The 15,857-nt window shown below is 40.8% G+C and overlaps 1 protein-coding gene across 1 annotated transcript in view; it reads left to right on the top strand.

The window, feature by feature from the left end:
• Positions 1 to 15,857, top strand: part of LOC137645799 (high mobility group nucleosome-binding domain-containing protein 5-like) — a 279,134-nt gene that overhangs the window by 199,749 nt on the left and 63,528 nt on the right. The window contains exon 10 of the mRNA XM_068378745.1: positions 9,993 to 10,349. Within this exon, the coding sequence (XP_068234846.1) occupies positions 9,993 to 10,349 (357 nt within the window). The remainder of the gene's footprint in view (positions 1 to 9,992; positions 10,350 to 15,857) is intronic.

The raw sequence follows: 15,857 nt of genomic DNA, 5'->3' as shown, positions 1-15,857 counted from the left end.
AATCTTTCTCTTGAAATGCTTTTTATTGTTGTTTTTTGGGTTGTACGGAAGGCTAAGAAGCCTTCCGCATCCTGGTTGATTTGGCGGGTGGTCAAATTCTTTCTTGAGAAGCGCCTAGATTAGAGGTTGTGATGAGGTCCTTTAGTATGGGTTGCAGCCCTTCATACTTCAGCACCTAGGAGTCACTCAGCATCCTAAGAGGATCGCTAGGCTCAGTAAGGAAGACGTACTTAAAAAGGCAGAGTAATGGTTCAAGTCGACTTCCTTACCAGGTACTTATTTATTTTGTTTGTTATTTTGAATAACTGCTAAAATGAAATACGGGATACTTAGCTTCCAACGTTAACATGTATGCTGGTCTCCACCCACCCCCCTGGGTGTGAATCAGCTACATGATCATCGGGTAAGATTAATATCGAAAAATGTTATTTTCCTTAGTAAAATAAATTTTTGAATATACTTACCCGATGATCATGAATTTAAGGACCCTCCCTTCCTCCCCATAGAGAACCAGTGGACCGAGGAGAAAATTGAGTTCTTGTTGACAAGAAGTACCTGAGTACCTACTCGACAGATGGCGCTGTTGTGTACACCCCCACCTGTATAGCGATCGCTGGCGTATCCCGACCTTAGATTTTTCTGTCGGGCAACAGAGTTGACAGCTACATGATCATCGGGTAAGTATATTCAAAATTTATTTTACTAAGGAAAATAACATAATGAAACTTTTTCTTCACTTTTCAGCAAATATTTATATTTAGTAAACTAAGCAACTGCATTTGGTCACTGTACTCTTGTTTTTACACTTTTCTCCTGGGGTCATATTATAATCTAAATAAACTCAACTATGATATTATGATGTCTGCTATCAGCCATCTTTAATACAAACAACATAATTGCTTATTAACCGTTAAATAACAGTTGAAACCAGAGCTTATTCAGCGGGAACATAGAATCAACATGTGTTCCATACCATAGTAGCAATTAAGACTGTATTGCATTTTGTATAAGTGAATGCAGACATCCTAATCTGCCCAGCTTTCACCCGATTTGTCTCATTGTTATAAACATGTAGTCAATAACTATGTCAGAGATTGCTTAAAGTTTCTGTCATGAAAATACTTTAAGCATCAAGTGACTTGTCTTTATAGAATCTTCAAAATGCAGAAGAATTCATTTGTGGTGGCATAAAATTTCATATCTCAATGTAAAAAAAAAAAAAAAAAAAAAAAAAAAAAAAAAAAAAAAAAAAAAAAAAAAAAAAACCACTTAACAAGACCAAGACAAGCCTTAAATACACTCAATCAAACCTTACGTAATGTAAGCTATGGGAGGATATAAAGAAATATGAAGATTATTTGTAGTTGCTCTCTGATGATTAACTACTCTCACAAATACTAGTGTTTCCTGAAATACTTGTTCATATATGGTGAATAGTTTCATAGCAATTGTAAATATGCTATCTTAGGAAAATGAGTTATTGGACTCATGAATTGGGTTTACCGTGTAGATAAGGTTTTCCAGTCTGGACAAAATTTCCAAACTATGCCTAAGTTTATTATTGTAGGCAATAACTTTTCGGTTAGAATGTTATATCAAATAACAAGTGAGTCTATACTACGTAATTATAATTTGGAATCATTGCCGAAAATATATATATACACAAAGAGAGAGAGAGAGAGAGAGAGAGAGAGAGAGAGAGAGAGAGAGAGAGAGAGAGAGAGAGAGAGAGAGAGATGAATCAGCTGTTGTAATCGAATGCCGTGATTTGTTTTGTGTACCTCCTGAAGCGAGGAATTGATCGCCACAACTAACAATAGTCATGTTGATTTCATTCTTAAACTCAGGTTGCCATATGTGAACTAAGGTGTTATTTCTTAAACAGAGAGAGAGAGTGAATTTGAGGATTTCTGGCATTTAATATCTCTCTCTCTCTCTCTCTCTCTCTCTCTCTCTCTCGAGAGAGAGAGAGAGAGAGAGAGAGTATTTATAATTATACTGTGTACTCTACAAAACTAATCATTGCAAATCAAATGTATACTCTTTAAAATATGACAAAATATTGCCGACTCGTTACCGAAGTTTAGGCTATTCACTGCCGATAAACGAACCCAGTCTACTCGTGAAAACCTTGAATGCCCGAAAGGAAAAATAAAGCTATTACATATACTGTACTAAACAAAAATAAGGCTTTAATATACCATCATTTAACGGATTTTGAGTGAAGCGAAAAATCTATTTTTGGGTGAGGTAGCCATGTCGTCCTGATGGAAGTTCCTTCTTAGTAGCTTCCTAAGTTATATTTGACTACAGTGATATATCCCAGAGAATTTTACTAAAGGTATCCAGAATTCTAACTCCTGGAGCGAGTATCCCTTATATATTTTAAAAGGGATATCGCATTATATCAGAGGAATTATTCTTGACACATCTACACCCCTAATAGCGTTTACGCTTTGAGAGGGGAAAGTGGCAAGAATTATAGGAGAGCTGTTATTAAAGCAACACTCCTACTCTACTGTAATTGGGCGCCAGCCCGCCTCTGCGCGGCGCCATCTAGTCATTCTTTGTAGCGTTGCTTAGGTGCTACAGATACAGTATATTAGGGAGGGGTTCATTATCCTTTGTCAAAAAGAGGGTGAGTCCATCAGGACTACATGGCTACCTCACCCAAAAATAGATTTTTCGCTTCGCTCAAAATCCATTTTTTGGGCTCAGGCCATGTCTTCCTGATGGAAGTTTACCAGAGCATTAATTTATCTGTGGATTTTCAATAGTGCCAGTCATCTCGAGATAAATTTTCCTTGGTCGTCTGGACCTAGAGACACTTGATGTTACCGTTACACATCATTCAGCTGACCTTGGACTATGTCAGTGCTTCCTGCCCCCTTACAGGGAAGAGTCTGGGAAGACACTAGGAAAAACCCGAGGATTGTGAGTTCAAGGAACAATCTAGCAAACAAGTTTGTATATTAGTGTCCTCATATACATAAAGCATAGTTTGTACTCTGAATGGAATTGATCTGTATAGGTTACTGATATCTCCCGAGACTGTTTGTTCATGGAGACAGATAGACAGGTTTACATTCGTGTAGGAAACCTTAATTCAGTAAGGTAAACAGGTTAATACCATCAGTCACTACCAGTGACTGAACTTGAGGCATAACAAAATATCTGAAGAATGTTTGCTTGGAACAGTAAAACATTAGTTCCGAATATTTTTCCAAAATTAAGAGGATAAAAAGACTCTCTGACACCCTTTATTGAATGGGTTAGGATATTTGGGGCGAAATGAGATGCAAAGATTCCTACTATCATTTATTACAATGGAATATAGAAATCATGGCTGTAACATTTACAATCAATCATATTTTTCACTGAAAACATCTGTGTGAAAGCATAATTGGTAATAACAGAAAAATTTTATAAGTTTCATTTGAAAAGGAAACACAAGCCACTCTATGGGAAATATTGAATATTTCACTTTGGATTCTGTTGTTACAAGGAACACTTGCATACGAATATGCACGGTACGTGTCTGTCTATTATGCTTAATGTCACCCGTGTAATTATTACAGTCTATAGTGTCATGCACTAGACACATCACTCAACATGATACACCATAAAAGTCTATCATGTACACCCTTCACTAAAAGTCCCAAATAGTGCACTGTTCTTCGCAGAGATCAAGCGGCAGGTTTTAGTACACTACCTGCTGCCACCACAAAGTGTTTGATCTCCTGTAGTTGCTTCGCGTAGTGCTTGAAGAAGACCCTGGATAACTTCCATCCAGTGTAAGCGCGAAGACTTTCAAACGACATAGTTTGAAAGAAATTTAGAGACGAAGAAACTTTTCTCGGATCATGACCTGCGGGTGTACTGCCTTGATCCGCTCTGCGAATAAAATAGGTGATCTTCGCCCTTAGTTGTTTCAAGGTTAATGTCGAACCTGATGTTTCTCCCCTGAAAAGCTGACCTCCCTTAAAGTCTGAAGTTCTACGAAGATAGACCTTTAGGCATTCCACTGGGCATAGAGATGCTTCTTCCTTCAGAGGGCAGATTCTCCAGTGACCCCACCTCTTAGTGGGCAGCTCGTTCTTGGCGAGAAACGTTGGGTCCGGAAAAAGGTTCAGTTCTCCGCAGTCTGTGAACTGAATGTGGCCATCATCCCTCGAGAGGGCCACTATTTCACTAACTCTGGCTCCTGAGGCTAGTGCAAATAAGAATATCACCTTTTGAGTCAAGTCTTTTAGAGAGCAATCTTTGTTGTTCAAGGTTGATGCTAAGTGAAGAACCTTATCCAAGGACCATGAAATGGGCTTTGGAGGGGCTGCGGGCCGAAGTTTAATTTTGTCTTTTCCAACCTTATAGTACCTCTCTTATAGAAGGGTATCTACTGTCCCTTTCTTTTACAGCCAACAACTAGTAATATATAATAATACATATGCAACTAAACTAGTGGGGTCGCGGTCATGGCTTGAGGTGCATGATTGGGGTCACCTGAAAAAAAGGTTGGGAACCACTGCTCTAGAGGAAGGGTAGCTAAGGCCAAGAAGACTTAACAGCAGCCTAGAAATGTAACTACCACCAAAAAAAGATTCACCTCCCCCTAGCAGAGGAAGAGGGAGATGAGACATTAATTGGAGAGACTATGGTGAAGGACCGAGAGGAGCACTAAAGCCTCAGAAAGAGGAAAAAGGTCAGGTCCTATCCAGGTGCCAATGCACAGAAGCTAGAAGAACTGGTCAGTAAAACTATAACAGCAAACAAGAAACCACTACAATATAATTGATCACGCAACTGGAAATGACCTATTCTTAAGAAAGAATACTGCTGGCCAAACAGAACCTTAGTTAAACAGCTAGAAAAAAAACTGTTGAAATGGCAAGAAACAAGACCAATAATACTATAGTTATAGGCATTCTCCCAAGACTCAATGTCAGGCACTTCACCCTCATTAAGGCCATAGGGATAAACAAAAGGATTAAGGCTATATTCTGAAAAAAGAAAGTTAAATTTACAGATCTTTGGCACACTTTCTATGGCAAGAGAAAAATATACAAAAGAGACGGAATACACTTTAATGAAGGCAAGAGAGTATATGGAAGCTAACTTAATCTCAACCTGTACAATTACTTGAACACAGTAGACCAAGAACAAACTAGACCCTTAGAAAATCTTCCAACAACAAATAGAGGAAATATGGTGGAAAACCTGGATAATGCATATAAAAATAAAAATAAAACACTAGTAAGTCAGGGAACAAATAGAAAAATTTTACCAAATGGAACTCCACAACCTAAGTGGTTCAACAGAGAAATACCCAATGCAATAAGAAATAGAGACAGGAAACATAAATCAATGGGTCCACAACCTTCAATTCATGAAGTTTCCGAGCACAAGAAGTTAAGCCGAAAAGTAGATAAACTAGTTAGAAATGCCAAGATCAATGAAAAGAGTGGCATCATCTAGTAAAGAAAACCCAAAAGAATTTTTTGCATATGTAAACACTAGAAAGCCAGTCAAAAACAACCTTAGCTCATTAAGAGACTTGGAGGAAAATTTTATATCAAATGATTTGGTAAAAGCCAAACTGATGAATGAATATTTCACAACCGTATTCACTAGAGAAAAATCAATGACCCTCCCTGAACCAGCTATCAAATAGAACGGGCCACAACCATTAAATAAGATTTATTTACGATGGATGATATCAAAAAGAAAATAAAAGGACTCTGTAAGAGTAAGGTACCAGGAGAACTAGAACTAGAACTAGAAGAAGAGATAACCCCACACTTTTACAAAATGTTCTGAAAGACAGCCAATGAAAGAAAGGGACCACAAGGATGGAAACTAGGCAATGTTCCTTCAATCTACAATAAGGGACCATTAGAAGAACCTGACAACTACAGACCTGTTTGTCTAACTTCAGTGCCTTGCAAATTTTTTTAATCTATTATAGTAGATTCAATAGTAGAACACACAGAGAAAAACAATCTTCTGATAGACAGGCAACATGGATTTAGACAAATGATATCATGTTTGGCAAATCTTTTGGAATTTTTCCACAACATATTTAGCATTTGTGACCAAAGCAGGGCAATAGACATGTTATAACTAGACTTTCAGAAAGGCTTTTGACAAAGTTCCTCATAAAAAATTAATGGTCAAAATTAGAGCGCTAAGCATTACTGACAAGCCAACTGAATGGATCGAAGATTGGCTAACAAGCAGAAAACAGAGAGTTTTAATCAATGGAGAAGCTTCAGAATGGGCTGCTGTTACAAGCCGAGTACCTCAAGGATCCGTCCTTGGCACATTGCTCTTTCTGATCTACATCAACAACATAGATTTAGGGTTAACTAGCAGAATAGCCAAATTTGCCGACGATACTAAACTAGGCGTAAATGCTTCAAACTCAGAAGAAGTAAAAGCCTTGAGAGAAAATCTAATGAAGCTAGGAGAATGGTCTCGAAAACGGCAAATCTCTTTCTACTGTGGTAAATACAAAGTCATGCACGTAAGTTATAGTAACCCACAATAAGATTATTCGCTGCTAGGCAATGAAATAGAAAGTGTAAACTAGGAGGAAGATCACGGTATTATTATCAGCAAGGATTTGAAGTTCACCAAATAGAGCATAAATGCTGAAAAGAAAGCACAAAAATTAATAGTTTACTTTAAGAGACAATTCAAATACAGAAACAAAGACACTGTACTGGGGTTATACACATCACTAGTAAGACCCCATCTATTATATGGAGTCCAATTCTGGGTTCCAGGTATTCAGAAGGATATAGATAGACTGGAAGCAGTTCAAGCAAGGGCCACCAAACTAGTTCCAACACTAAGGTAATTTGGATATAGATGAAGGAGGGAACGTTTGAACTTATTTGATCTCCAAACTCGATGACTGAAGGGACAATAAATAGAGGCATTCAAAATTCTTGAAGGAATAACAAATGTAGATGACAACAATCTATTCATGCTTAGAACAAATCAGTCAAGAGTTACGGATACAAACTGGAATTGAAAAGATACACCACTCAATGTGGCAATTTCTTTACATACAAAATAGCAAATACTTGGAATAGATTTCCAGCAGATCTAGTAGACAGTAACACGGTAAACATGTTCAAGAATAAGTTAGATAAGATCATAAGAACTCTCTAAATGCTTAAAGTAAATCGCTTTACCAAAGAGCAAGTGGAGTCTCTGCGGACGGACTGTAAAAAGTCTTTGAGACTTCCAAAATCCTTGTAACACACACACACACACACACACTCTCTCTCTCTCTCTCTCTCTCTCTCTCTCTCTCTCTCTCTCTCTCTCTCTCTCTCTCTCTCTCTCTCTCTCGTCAGCTTGTTCAAAGTCACCTTTAGTTGTTTCATACAATTAACTTGATCAGAAAATATGACTCCCATCTGGATAATTCTAGAGAAAATTAGAATAATGTTATTATTATTGATATGATAGTTGATTATTGTAATAAATAAACCATTGGCATACAACTAGACTTTATATGTCTAAATTCCTTAACCAGGTGGAACGTGTAATAACAAATAAGATAAAAATATAATTGTATAATAATAATGACCCGTAATCAAATAATAATAATAACCATAACAATCAGTCATAAGATCAAGCCTAATTCATTAATAGTTAATATACATATATAATAGTAATATGTATAACAGTATGGGAGTTTAATAGGTTACATTGTAATTAATAATAGTTATTACCTTTTGAATAACAATAATTAGTAGTATCTGAATGCAAACAAAAGCACTGTTACCAACTACCACAGTAATAGCATGGTAACTTATATGTAATTTAGTAGCTACTTTTATAACAATTATTATTATTATTATTATTATTATTATTATTATTATTATTATTATTATTATTATTATTATTATTATCACTTGCTAGGCTACAGTCTTAGTTGGAAAAGCAGGATGCTATAAACCCATGGGCTCCAACAGGAAAAATAGCCCTGTGAGGAGAGGCAACAAGGAAAAATAAAATATTTTGAGAATAGTAACATTATGATAGATTTCTCCTATATAAACTATAAAAACTTTATCAAACCAAGGAAGGGAAATAAGACAGAATAGTGTACCCTCAAGCTAAAGAATTCTAACCCAAGACAGTGGAAGACCATGGTACAGAGGCTAGAGCACTACCCAAAACTAGAGAACAATGGTTTAATTTTAGTGTCACCTTTTCGAAGAGCTGCTTGCCATAACTAAAGAGTCCCTTCTACCCTTATCAAGTGGCCACTGAACAATTATAGTGCAACCCCCTTGGGTGAAGAAGAATTGTTTGGTAATTTCAGTGTCGTCAGGAGAATATGTAAAGAATAGGCCAGACTATTTGATGTGTGTTTAGGCAAAGGGAAAATAAACCATAACCAGAGAGAAAGATCCAATGTAGTACTGTCTGGCCAATCAAAGGACCCCATAACTCTAGCGGTAGTATCTCAACAGGTGGCTAATGCCCTGGCCAACCTACTACTTATGTTAGCTAGCCTCAGAGATAAGCTAAAGCCAACACCTGACAACATACCAGACAGGCTTTGTTCTCTTGCTTCCATGGCTGAAGACAAGTAGTGTCTAAAGTTACTTGAAAATATCGTGTGAATGAGAGCTAGGATAGGGGTTCCCAATTAGCTGATTAAAGTGTGTTGTCATATGTACATAAACAAAAGCAATTGTCTCCTTCAGGGTTTCAAAGGAACTGAACATATATCAATAGATGTCAGTGGGGTGCTGGTGTGACAGCTTGTGTATGTCAATAGACACACATCATCATGTAAGGGTTGAGCCTACTAAATATTGAAATTTAGGTGTTGCTATTCATGTTGTTTTAGCCTCTTTCTATTTTCATTATGATGGTAATTCTATCTGATTCTACATTGCATCAACCAATATGACATCCTTTAAGTCCTGTCTTTTTTAGGTTTTCAATTTGCTGTTGATGAGTAATATTGAGGTGGAGAGAATTTTATTTTGTATTCAAAGGAATATTTTCCTGGTAATCTAAAGACACAAAGATTCGTGATACTAAGTAAAAACAATTGGAATATTTTAGTTGGTCTTATAGGTTAATTCTCAGATTCATAAATCCAATCCAAAAGAGTTCCTAGGTCATCTGATTCCAGAAAATGAGAGGTGTATTGGTTATAATAGATGCATAAGTTACAGGGAAAAATTAAGTTTGTGATCTAAAGTTTTAATAGTAACCGAAAGGTTGAAGTAACTGATTGGGGACTGGTCATACCCGCCTCATTTATAAATATTTAGATAGTAGCTCACGGTTACAGGGTTCTTTTGGAACTCACAATTTCAAGCACTACTTTGAATATATGAGCAATTGGAGAAAACTTGGACACCACTTGGAATCTTGTGCTTAGATTTTGGGTTTTGATATTTAGATAATTATTTCATTGTTTAAAGTGAATAACTCAGTATTAATGATATGCTGTGTTTTTATACCTCAAGGTATAGTTCTTATAATTAGTGTTTTTTATTCAAATTCAGTTTATCTCTTTATTGCTATGAGGGGACCTGAATGGACTTCCCATCTTCAGTACTTATACCCAATCTGGTCCAAATTTCACACCTTACCTCCATGATCATCTTATTTTCCAAATAATCAATATCACATTTGCATCTATAGTTATACAGATACATGTTTTATCCTTTTCTTATCCCAAGTAAAAAATGTACCTTAGAGATCTTAACGATATGTAAATTCCAGTATCTGACTATCTACCGATTGCCAACTTATTTGTATTGTGCTATCTTCCGAGTGCTCCCCCACTATGAATACTTGCATTTTTATTGACATTCAAAAGTCTCGGTTGCTCTAGGTAAAATGCAAAGCACATGTCGTAGTCTATCACTGTAATTTTATTTACCCTTTTTCTCTGTCTAAACTGTAACTTATTAATTCTCTGATAGAAAATAAAGTTCCAGTTATTCTTTCAGAGGGAGAAACGGGTACGAAAGGGTTCAGTCTCAGACAAAAAAGATGAAAAAGCTGTAGTTAAAAAAGAAGATAGAGAGGAAAATGAGGAAGCCAAAGAAGTTGAAATGGATGAGACCAAGGAAGTTGCACCCACTGAAGAAATGGATGTTGAATTGGTCAATGAAAATAACAAGCAGGATGATGATAATGATGACATAGGTAACAAACGGGACGATGCTGATGTCAAGGAAAATGCCAAGCAGAAGGATGCTGATGTCAATGTAATTAACAAGCAGGAAGATGATAATGTCAATGAAAATGACAAGCAGGAGGATGATGATGTTGACATATACAGTGATCCATATGGAGGTGGGGAGGTAAGTTAATTCTTCAACTTCTTATTTTTTGTCCTTATAGTGCAGTATTTTATGAATAGAACTTACCTGACAGTTATATATATATAGCTTAGTCTCTGACGTTCGGCAGAATTTTTTCAAAAATCGCGGCAACCGCCTTGTGGTTGTTGTGCGGTTAGGTGGTTAACAACCCTTACAGGGTGGCACTTGGAATCATTCCCATTTTCTGTTCTTCTGATCATCTCTGCCTGCCGGATCGACAACACCGTTGGTCTGCCATTAGAGTTTTTTCTTTTCGCTTTCCCTGTGTTGCTGTACCGGACTTCTTTTAGGTGAAGTACATTGATTTGGGGATTTGGCAATCGTGATTCTGTTTATTCTGTGATTTTTGTTTTTGATTAATGTGAGTGAGAAGCTTCATTTTTGTGTGTGCGAATGAGGAATGCACCGAAAGTGTCGGTAGACCCTCACACTGTTTGTTTGGGTTGCAGGGGTTTTGAGTGTGCATTGAATAATAGGTGCAAGGAATGTGAGGTTTCAAATGAGAAGGATTGGCTAGCTATGAAGCGCTATGTGCGCAAATTAGAGCTTGACAGAGTAAGGAGAGCTTCTAGATCTAAATCTAAGTCTGCTAGCGAACCTGGTCTTGATTTGTCTATTGAGCCCTTATTTAATTCCTCTTTGGAAGTTGATCCTTCCCCTGAGGTAGTAACTCCTGCCCCTTCTACAGGATCCGTATCCGCAGATGACCCTCGGTACGCCAGGATGGCTGCTGAGTTGAAGGCCATTAAAGATCAACTTGCGGCCTTTAAAGGTAAGCTTAGTGAGAGTGAAGTTAGTGCTTGGTGAAAGTGCAGTGGAGGTGGCGAATGACTTAACCTGTCATTACCCTAGGTCTAGACCTCTACCAAGCTCCCAGGACCAAGGGAGAAGGTACGTTGACGACCGAAAGGGGATGAGAGGTACGTATCCTTGGTCAGCTGTCGCCTCGGGCAGTACTGTTGCAAATTCCCAGGCTGCTCTTGACTGCCACGGAAAAGGTGTGTCGGATGTGATGGTTTCTTCCCTGAATCCCTCTCCCATACGCAAATGGAAGTACGAGGCTTCGAGACCGACGAAGAGGAGGTGGAACCCAGAGGAACAGTCTAGTTCTCACTCTCCCGGTTCTAGTAGCCACGAACCTTGTCCTTCTTAGGACGAGTTGGATACCGTGCCTGTGAAGAGGACGAAATCAAGAGTCGAAAGTTGGGATAGAGCAGCAGAAGATCCTTCTCCTTCCTCCTTCCACCAGTGTTATTCGACAGCTGTCTCCTTCTGAACTGCAGGATCCAGCAGAAGTCGCTAAGTCGTTCATGTCAGTTATGCAGAAGCAGCTTTTCTTGTTAGTACAAGCTTTTAGCCGCCCTCACTCCCAGTCCGACAGACGTAAAGACGACTGGTTACCCGTCAAGAAGTCAGCTTCCTTGCCTAAGGAACATTTGTGCGCTTCGTCAAAGACACGACACCGCACTGCTTCCTCGTCTGCCCGGCGCCAGGACGATTCCGCCTGTCGCTCTCGGCGCCAGGACGATTCCGCCTGTCGTTCTCGGCGCCAGGACGATTCCGCCTGTCGCTCTCGGCGCCAGGACGATTCCGCCTCTATCTCTCGACGCCTAAGCTATATATATATATAACTGCCAGGTAAGTATTCATAAAACTTTGTTTTATCATAAAAACTCCATGTTTTACTAATTCCTCAGCATCTCTGTTGACTACAAACCAATTGTCAGCTCATTAGATTAAGTGATTGCAGTGGTAGTTATAAATTAGGTAAGATCCTGATATGGCAACCCTTATGAATAATTCTTTGTTACATCACAAAATACAAACTTTTGCTCTTTATTAGAGTTAAACATTCGGCAAAGCTACACCTAGCTAAGTATCCCACTGCTAGTTAGCCGGGGGGGGGGGGGTGTTAGTATTGGCTACCCCGCTCACTTACGCACCTGAGTTTTCTCGCCACTTTTGCTTTTGGCTGGGTTGAGAGTATATATGCATTTCTCCCAACCGCTAATACTGACTGACCATTTGACTAATTTCCTCTTTTTGCTTTTTCTTTAGAGACTGTGAGTGAGTTTCTTCTTTGAGGCTGTGATGCGGATATGTCCTGGACTTGAAGGACGCATTTGCGATACCTTCATGTCTCTGGTTGAGATCGAACCCATTCCCTGTCTCCGCCTTGCAGAGGACGTTCATGCACGCAGGAGGAGACCTGCGTGAAATAGGGGGAGTGGTCATTTCCAGTGGGAGAGGTTTGGCTGAAGGCGTAAGAAGAAGTCGAAGAAGGATTCTTCATCTTCGGGGTCATCCTCAAAAGTGAAAAAACTTTGACTTTCTTCTTTCGCCTCTCAATATCTTTCCATAGCTCTTGCTCGATCGGTCTCTTTGGAGGATAGATTGGGCAGAAGCGTCGACCAGTTAACACCTGGACAACCCGCAAGATCGAAGGACGCTGCTGCTTTCCCTAGTGAAGTGGCCCCACCCTCCACCTTCGGAAATTCCTTTTCAGTTCACGACATGTTGCAGCTTTGTCCTTTCCTTTCCTCTGCCATCGAAGGAGGGTCTACTTAAACTTTTGCAGTTGGGTACCCAGAGGAACTGTACACTGGCTTCCTCAGAGGTCGACCTCGGTCCACCGCCTAGACTCTAGGTGGTGGATTGAGTCGAAAGTCCATATAGTCTCTAGGCCCAGAGACTCCGATGGACTTTCGCCTCAGAAGTCTCCAGCCCCCCTGCCAGTTGCTGCTGTTCTATTGACACTGTCTCCAGCTTCTCCCAGAATGCTGCTTGCAGCTGACACTTCACAGTGTGCTTATCACGGCGTACTCTCGTTTTGAGCATGCTCATTTGGCAGAACGAGTGCAAAGTGTGATGGCTGTTCCAGCTTCTCTCAAGGGACACCTTTCCCATTTACGGTTGAGGTCTTCCCTTGATTAGTCTTCTTCATGCAGAGCTTCAAAAAGGATTTTGGACTCGTCCATGCTTTGCTATAACCCCTCGGAGCACGACTATGAGGTAGTGAGCAGACTAGGAGCAGCTGAGTTGCCTCGCCCAGCTGGGTCTACTCGCTCGGTTAATACAGCTCGCCCAGAGTCTGCTCCGGAGATATATAGGAGTGCTCATGGTTCTCTTTCTTGAGTATTGACGAACACTGTAGCCTTACCAAGAGCATGTGACCACTCAGCGCTCAACCAGACTGTTCCTGCCGATGACGAACCTTGCTCGCCATCGCCTGAGTGTAGCAGCAAGAGGTGAGGACGAAATGAACAATGGCAGTGTGCAGTGATAAACATGAGACTCCCCAGCCGCCCGGCGTTTGACGTGAATACAGCGCACAACCAGAGTACAATGCGTGAACGGGATTCAGCGTTCTCTTACAGGCAGGCTAGCACGCGAGGACATTTCTGCTCGCCATTGCTCGCCAGACCTCATCTCACCTTCAGCTCGCAATCACTTGTCAGCGTGCGGTAGCGTGTCAACTCTTGATTGTTTTTCCATAGGCGGTGGTGCATGAACACGTGACCACTGACGCAGCACAACATCGTGAAGCAATGATTGCAAACCTTCACGCAAGCGTGCAGCTTCTTGCGAGCCTTCGCGTCTTCCTGCCCATCAGGAGAGGCATATATGTTCTCCTAGAGCTCCGGCAGCAAAGGTAGACAGTCCACAATCTCCCACCCATTCCTCCAAGATGGATCAAGTTAACAGTTTGTCAGGTAAGTGTAAGCACTCCCCTTCGGGGGAAGATATACCACTCTCCCTACAGTGAGGGACACACCACTTGAAGCAACTACGACCATCCCTCCCATCACCAAGGATATGCCCTGGTTTGAGGATTTTGTCAAGGCAGTCCAACACGCCTTGAAGTACTCATTTGAGGTTCCCATAGTTACTTCAGCTGCACTAACAACCCAGATGAACCCAGTGACTACCAGCACTCCTCTGGATCCCTCTGGAGGCATCAAGAGTCTCCAAACCAGCTGACCTAAGACATAAGAGCTCCCTCCCAGCACAGCTGCAGGAACGACATACCCTTAAGGGATTTTTTTCCCTTACGTGTGAGGTCACTTAATCCTTCAGCAGGTTCTTCTTGGCTACAACAGGATTATTTCAAAGTTGACGTTACACCTATCGTCCCTCCTAAGAAGAGGGGGCATTAAAGATAGCAGACACACCCCCAGGGGATATCTTCTATCCCAGGATCAGCAAGGGCTCCAGGTCTCCTAGGAAGAACTCGCTAAATGTCTAATTACAGTCTTTCTCCGATAGAGGTTGCTACTCAGGTCAAGCTCACTCCTCCTGCTCCCCAGGCAGTTCATCCTTCTCCCTCTTCTCATCCGGAAAAGTTTACCACCTCTAAGAAGGAAACCAGAAAACCTTCATTTTTGGAAGAATTCCTCCTGGGGCCAAAGAGCGGAAGTACACCAAAAGCCTCACCTCCAGTCCACAAGAGAGGAACGAGTTCCACGCTTCGCGAGTTTCGGACAGGCTCCACGACAACGATCACGACCAACCTTGGGCTGCCATGATTGCGAGCTCATGGGTGGATGAATCTCATCAGGACTACGATCTAGATGACACCCTCCCGAGACCAGCCAGCCTGAAGATCTTGGCAGCCAAGCAGAGAGAAGATAATGCATTCTGTCAAATTTTGGCTTACATGAGGGCCATTAATGGCCTGGATGACCAGTCCACAGTATCAGCCATTGGGGAAGGATATAGTCCTGGACCTTCTGTATGGTACCTAGAAACCACCAAAAACCAGCGCGATTCTGCCCTGGTTGAAGGGGGTTGAAGGGTGCCAAAAGGAAGAACTACACCCAAGTCACTAAAGGATAGCAGTCGCTAAGAATCAGCAACCCGACGAAGCTTCTCCCTCCTCCTTTCGTTCAACATAAGAGGTATTACGAGGTTATGGGGGAGGAGCCCGCAGCTTTACCTCTTGACCCAGCGGTGGTATCCCTGACTAAGAACAGTTCTTTTCAGAAACTTTCCTGATTGCATGTTAGCTTCTCTCAGAGCAAGATACTTAATATAAAGAAGGCTACTTCATGGCTGGATCTATGGTTTGGTTTGGTGGGCCATCTCTTCAGGTCTGAGGACTGGTCTCAAGAGGACGCTAAGAAGGCAATGTCAACGTTCCTGCTCTCCTGCACAAGTACCATTGAGCTTCTGGCCCTCCAGTGGTGAACTTGTGGATGAATGTGATCCTTAAGCAGAGAGATGCGGAGATCGAGAGGTTTCACTGGCAGATTGCAAAGACAGAAGTTACAAGGCTGAGGACATTGAACATGGACAGACCTCGTTTCAACTCCAAGGATGTCGAAAGGGTGGTGGATCGCTTGATGAAGACAAGCCAAGACTCTCTTCTCCAAAGAGCCATGATGTCATGCAGCAGCTCTGTCGACCCCGAGCCCTATCTAGCCAAGGAACAGTCCAGATCAAGCCAGAATACCAAAGGAGATAAGGATGGTAGTCGAGGCCAATCCC

This window comes from Palaemon carinicauda, chromosome 8, assembly GCF_036898095.1.
Source record: "Palaemon carinicauda isolate YSFRI2023 chromosome 8, ASM3689809v2, whole genome shotgun sequence".
Classification (NCBI taxonomy): Eukaryota; Metazoa; Arthropoda; class Malacostraca; order Decapoda; family Palaemonidae; genus Palaemon; species Palaemon carinicauda.
Note: the sequence above shows the minus strand (reverse complement) of the source record. Positions and strands in the feature narration are given on the sequence as shown.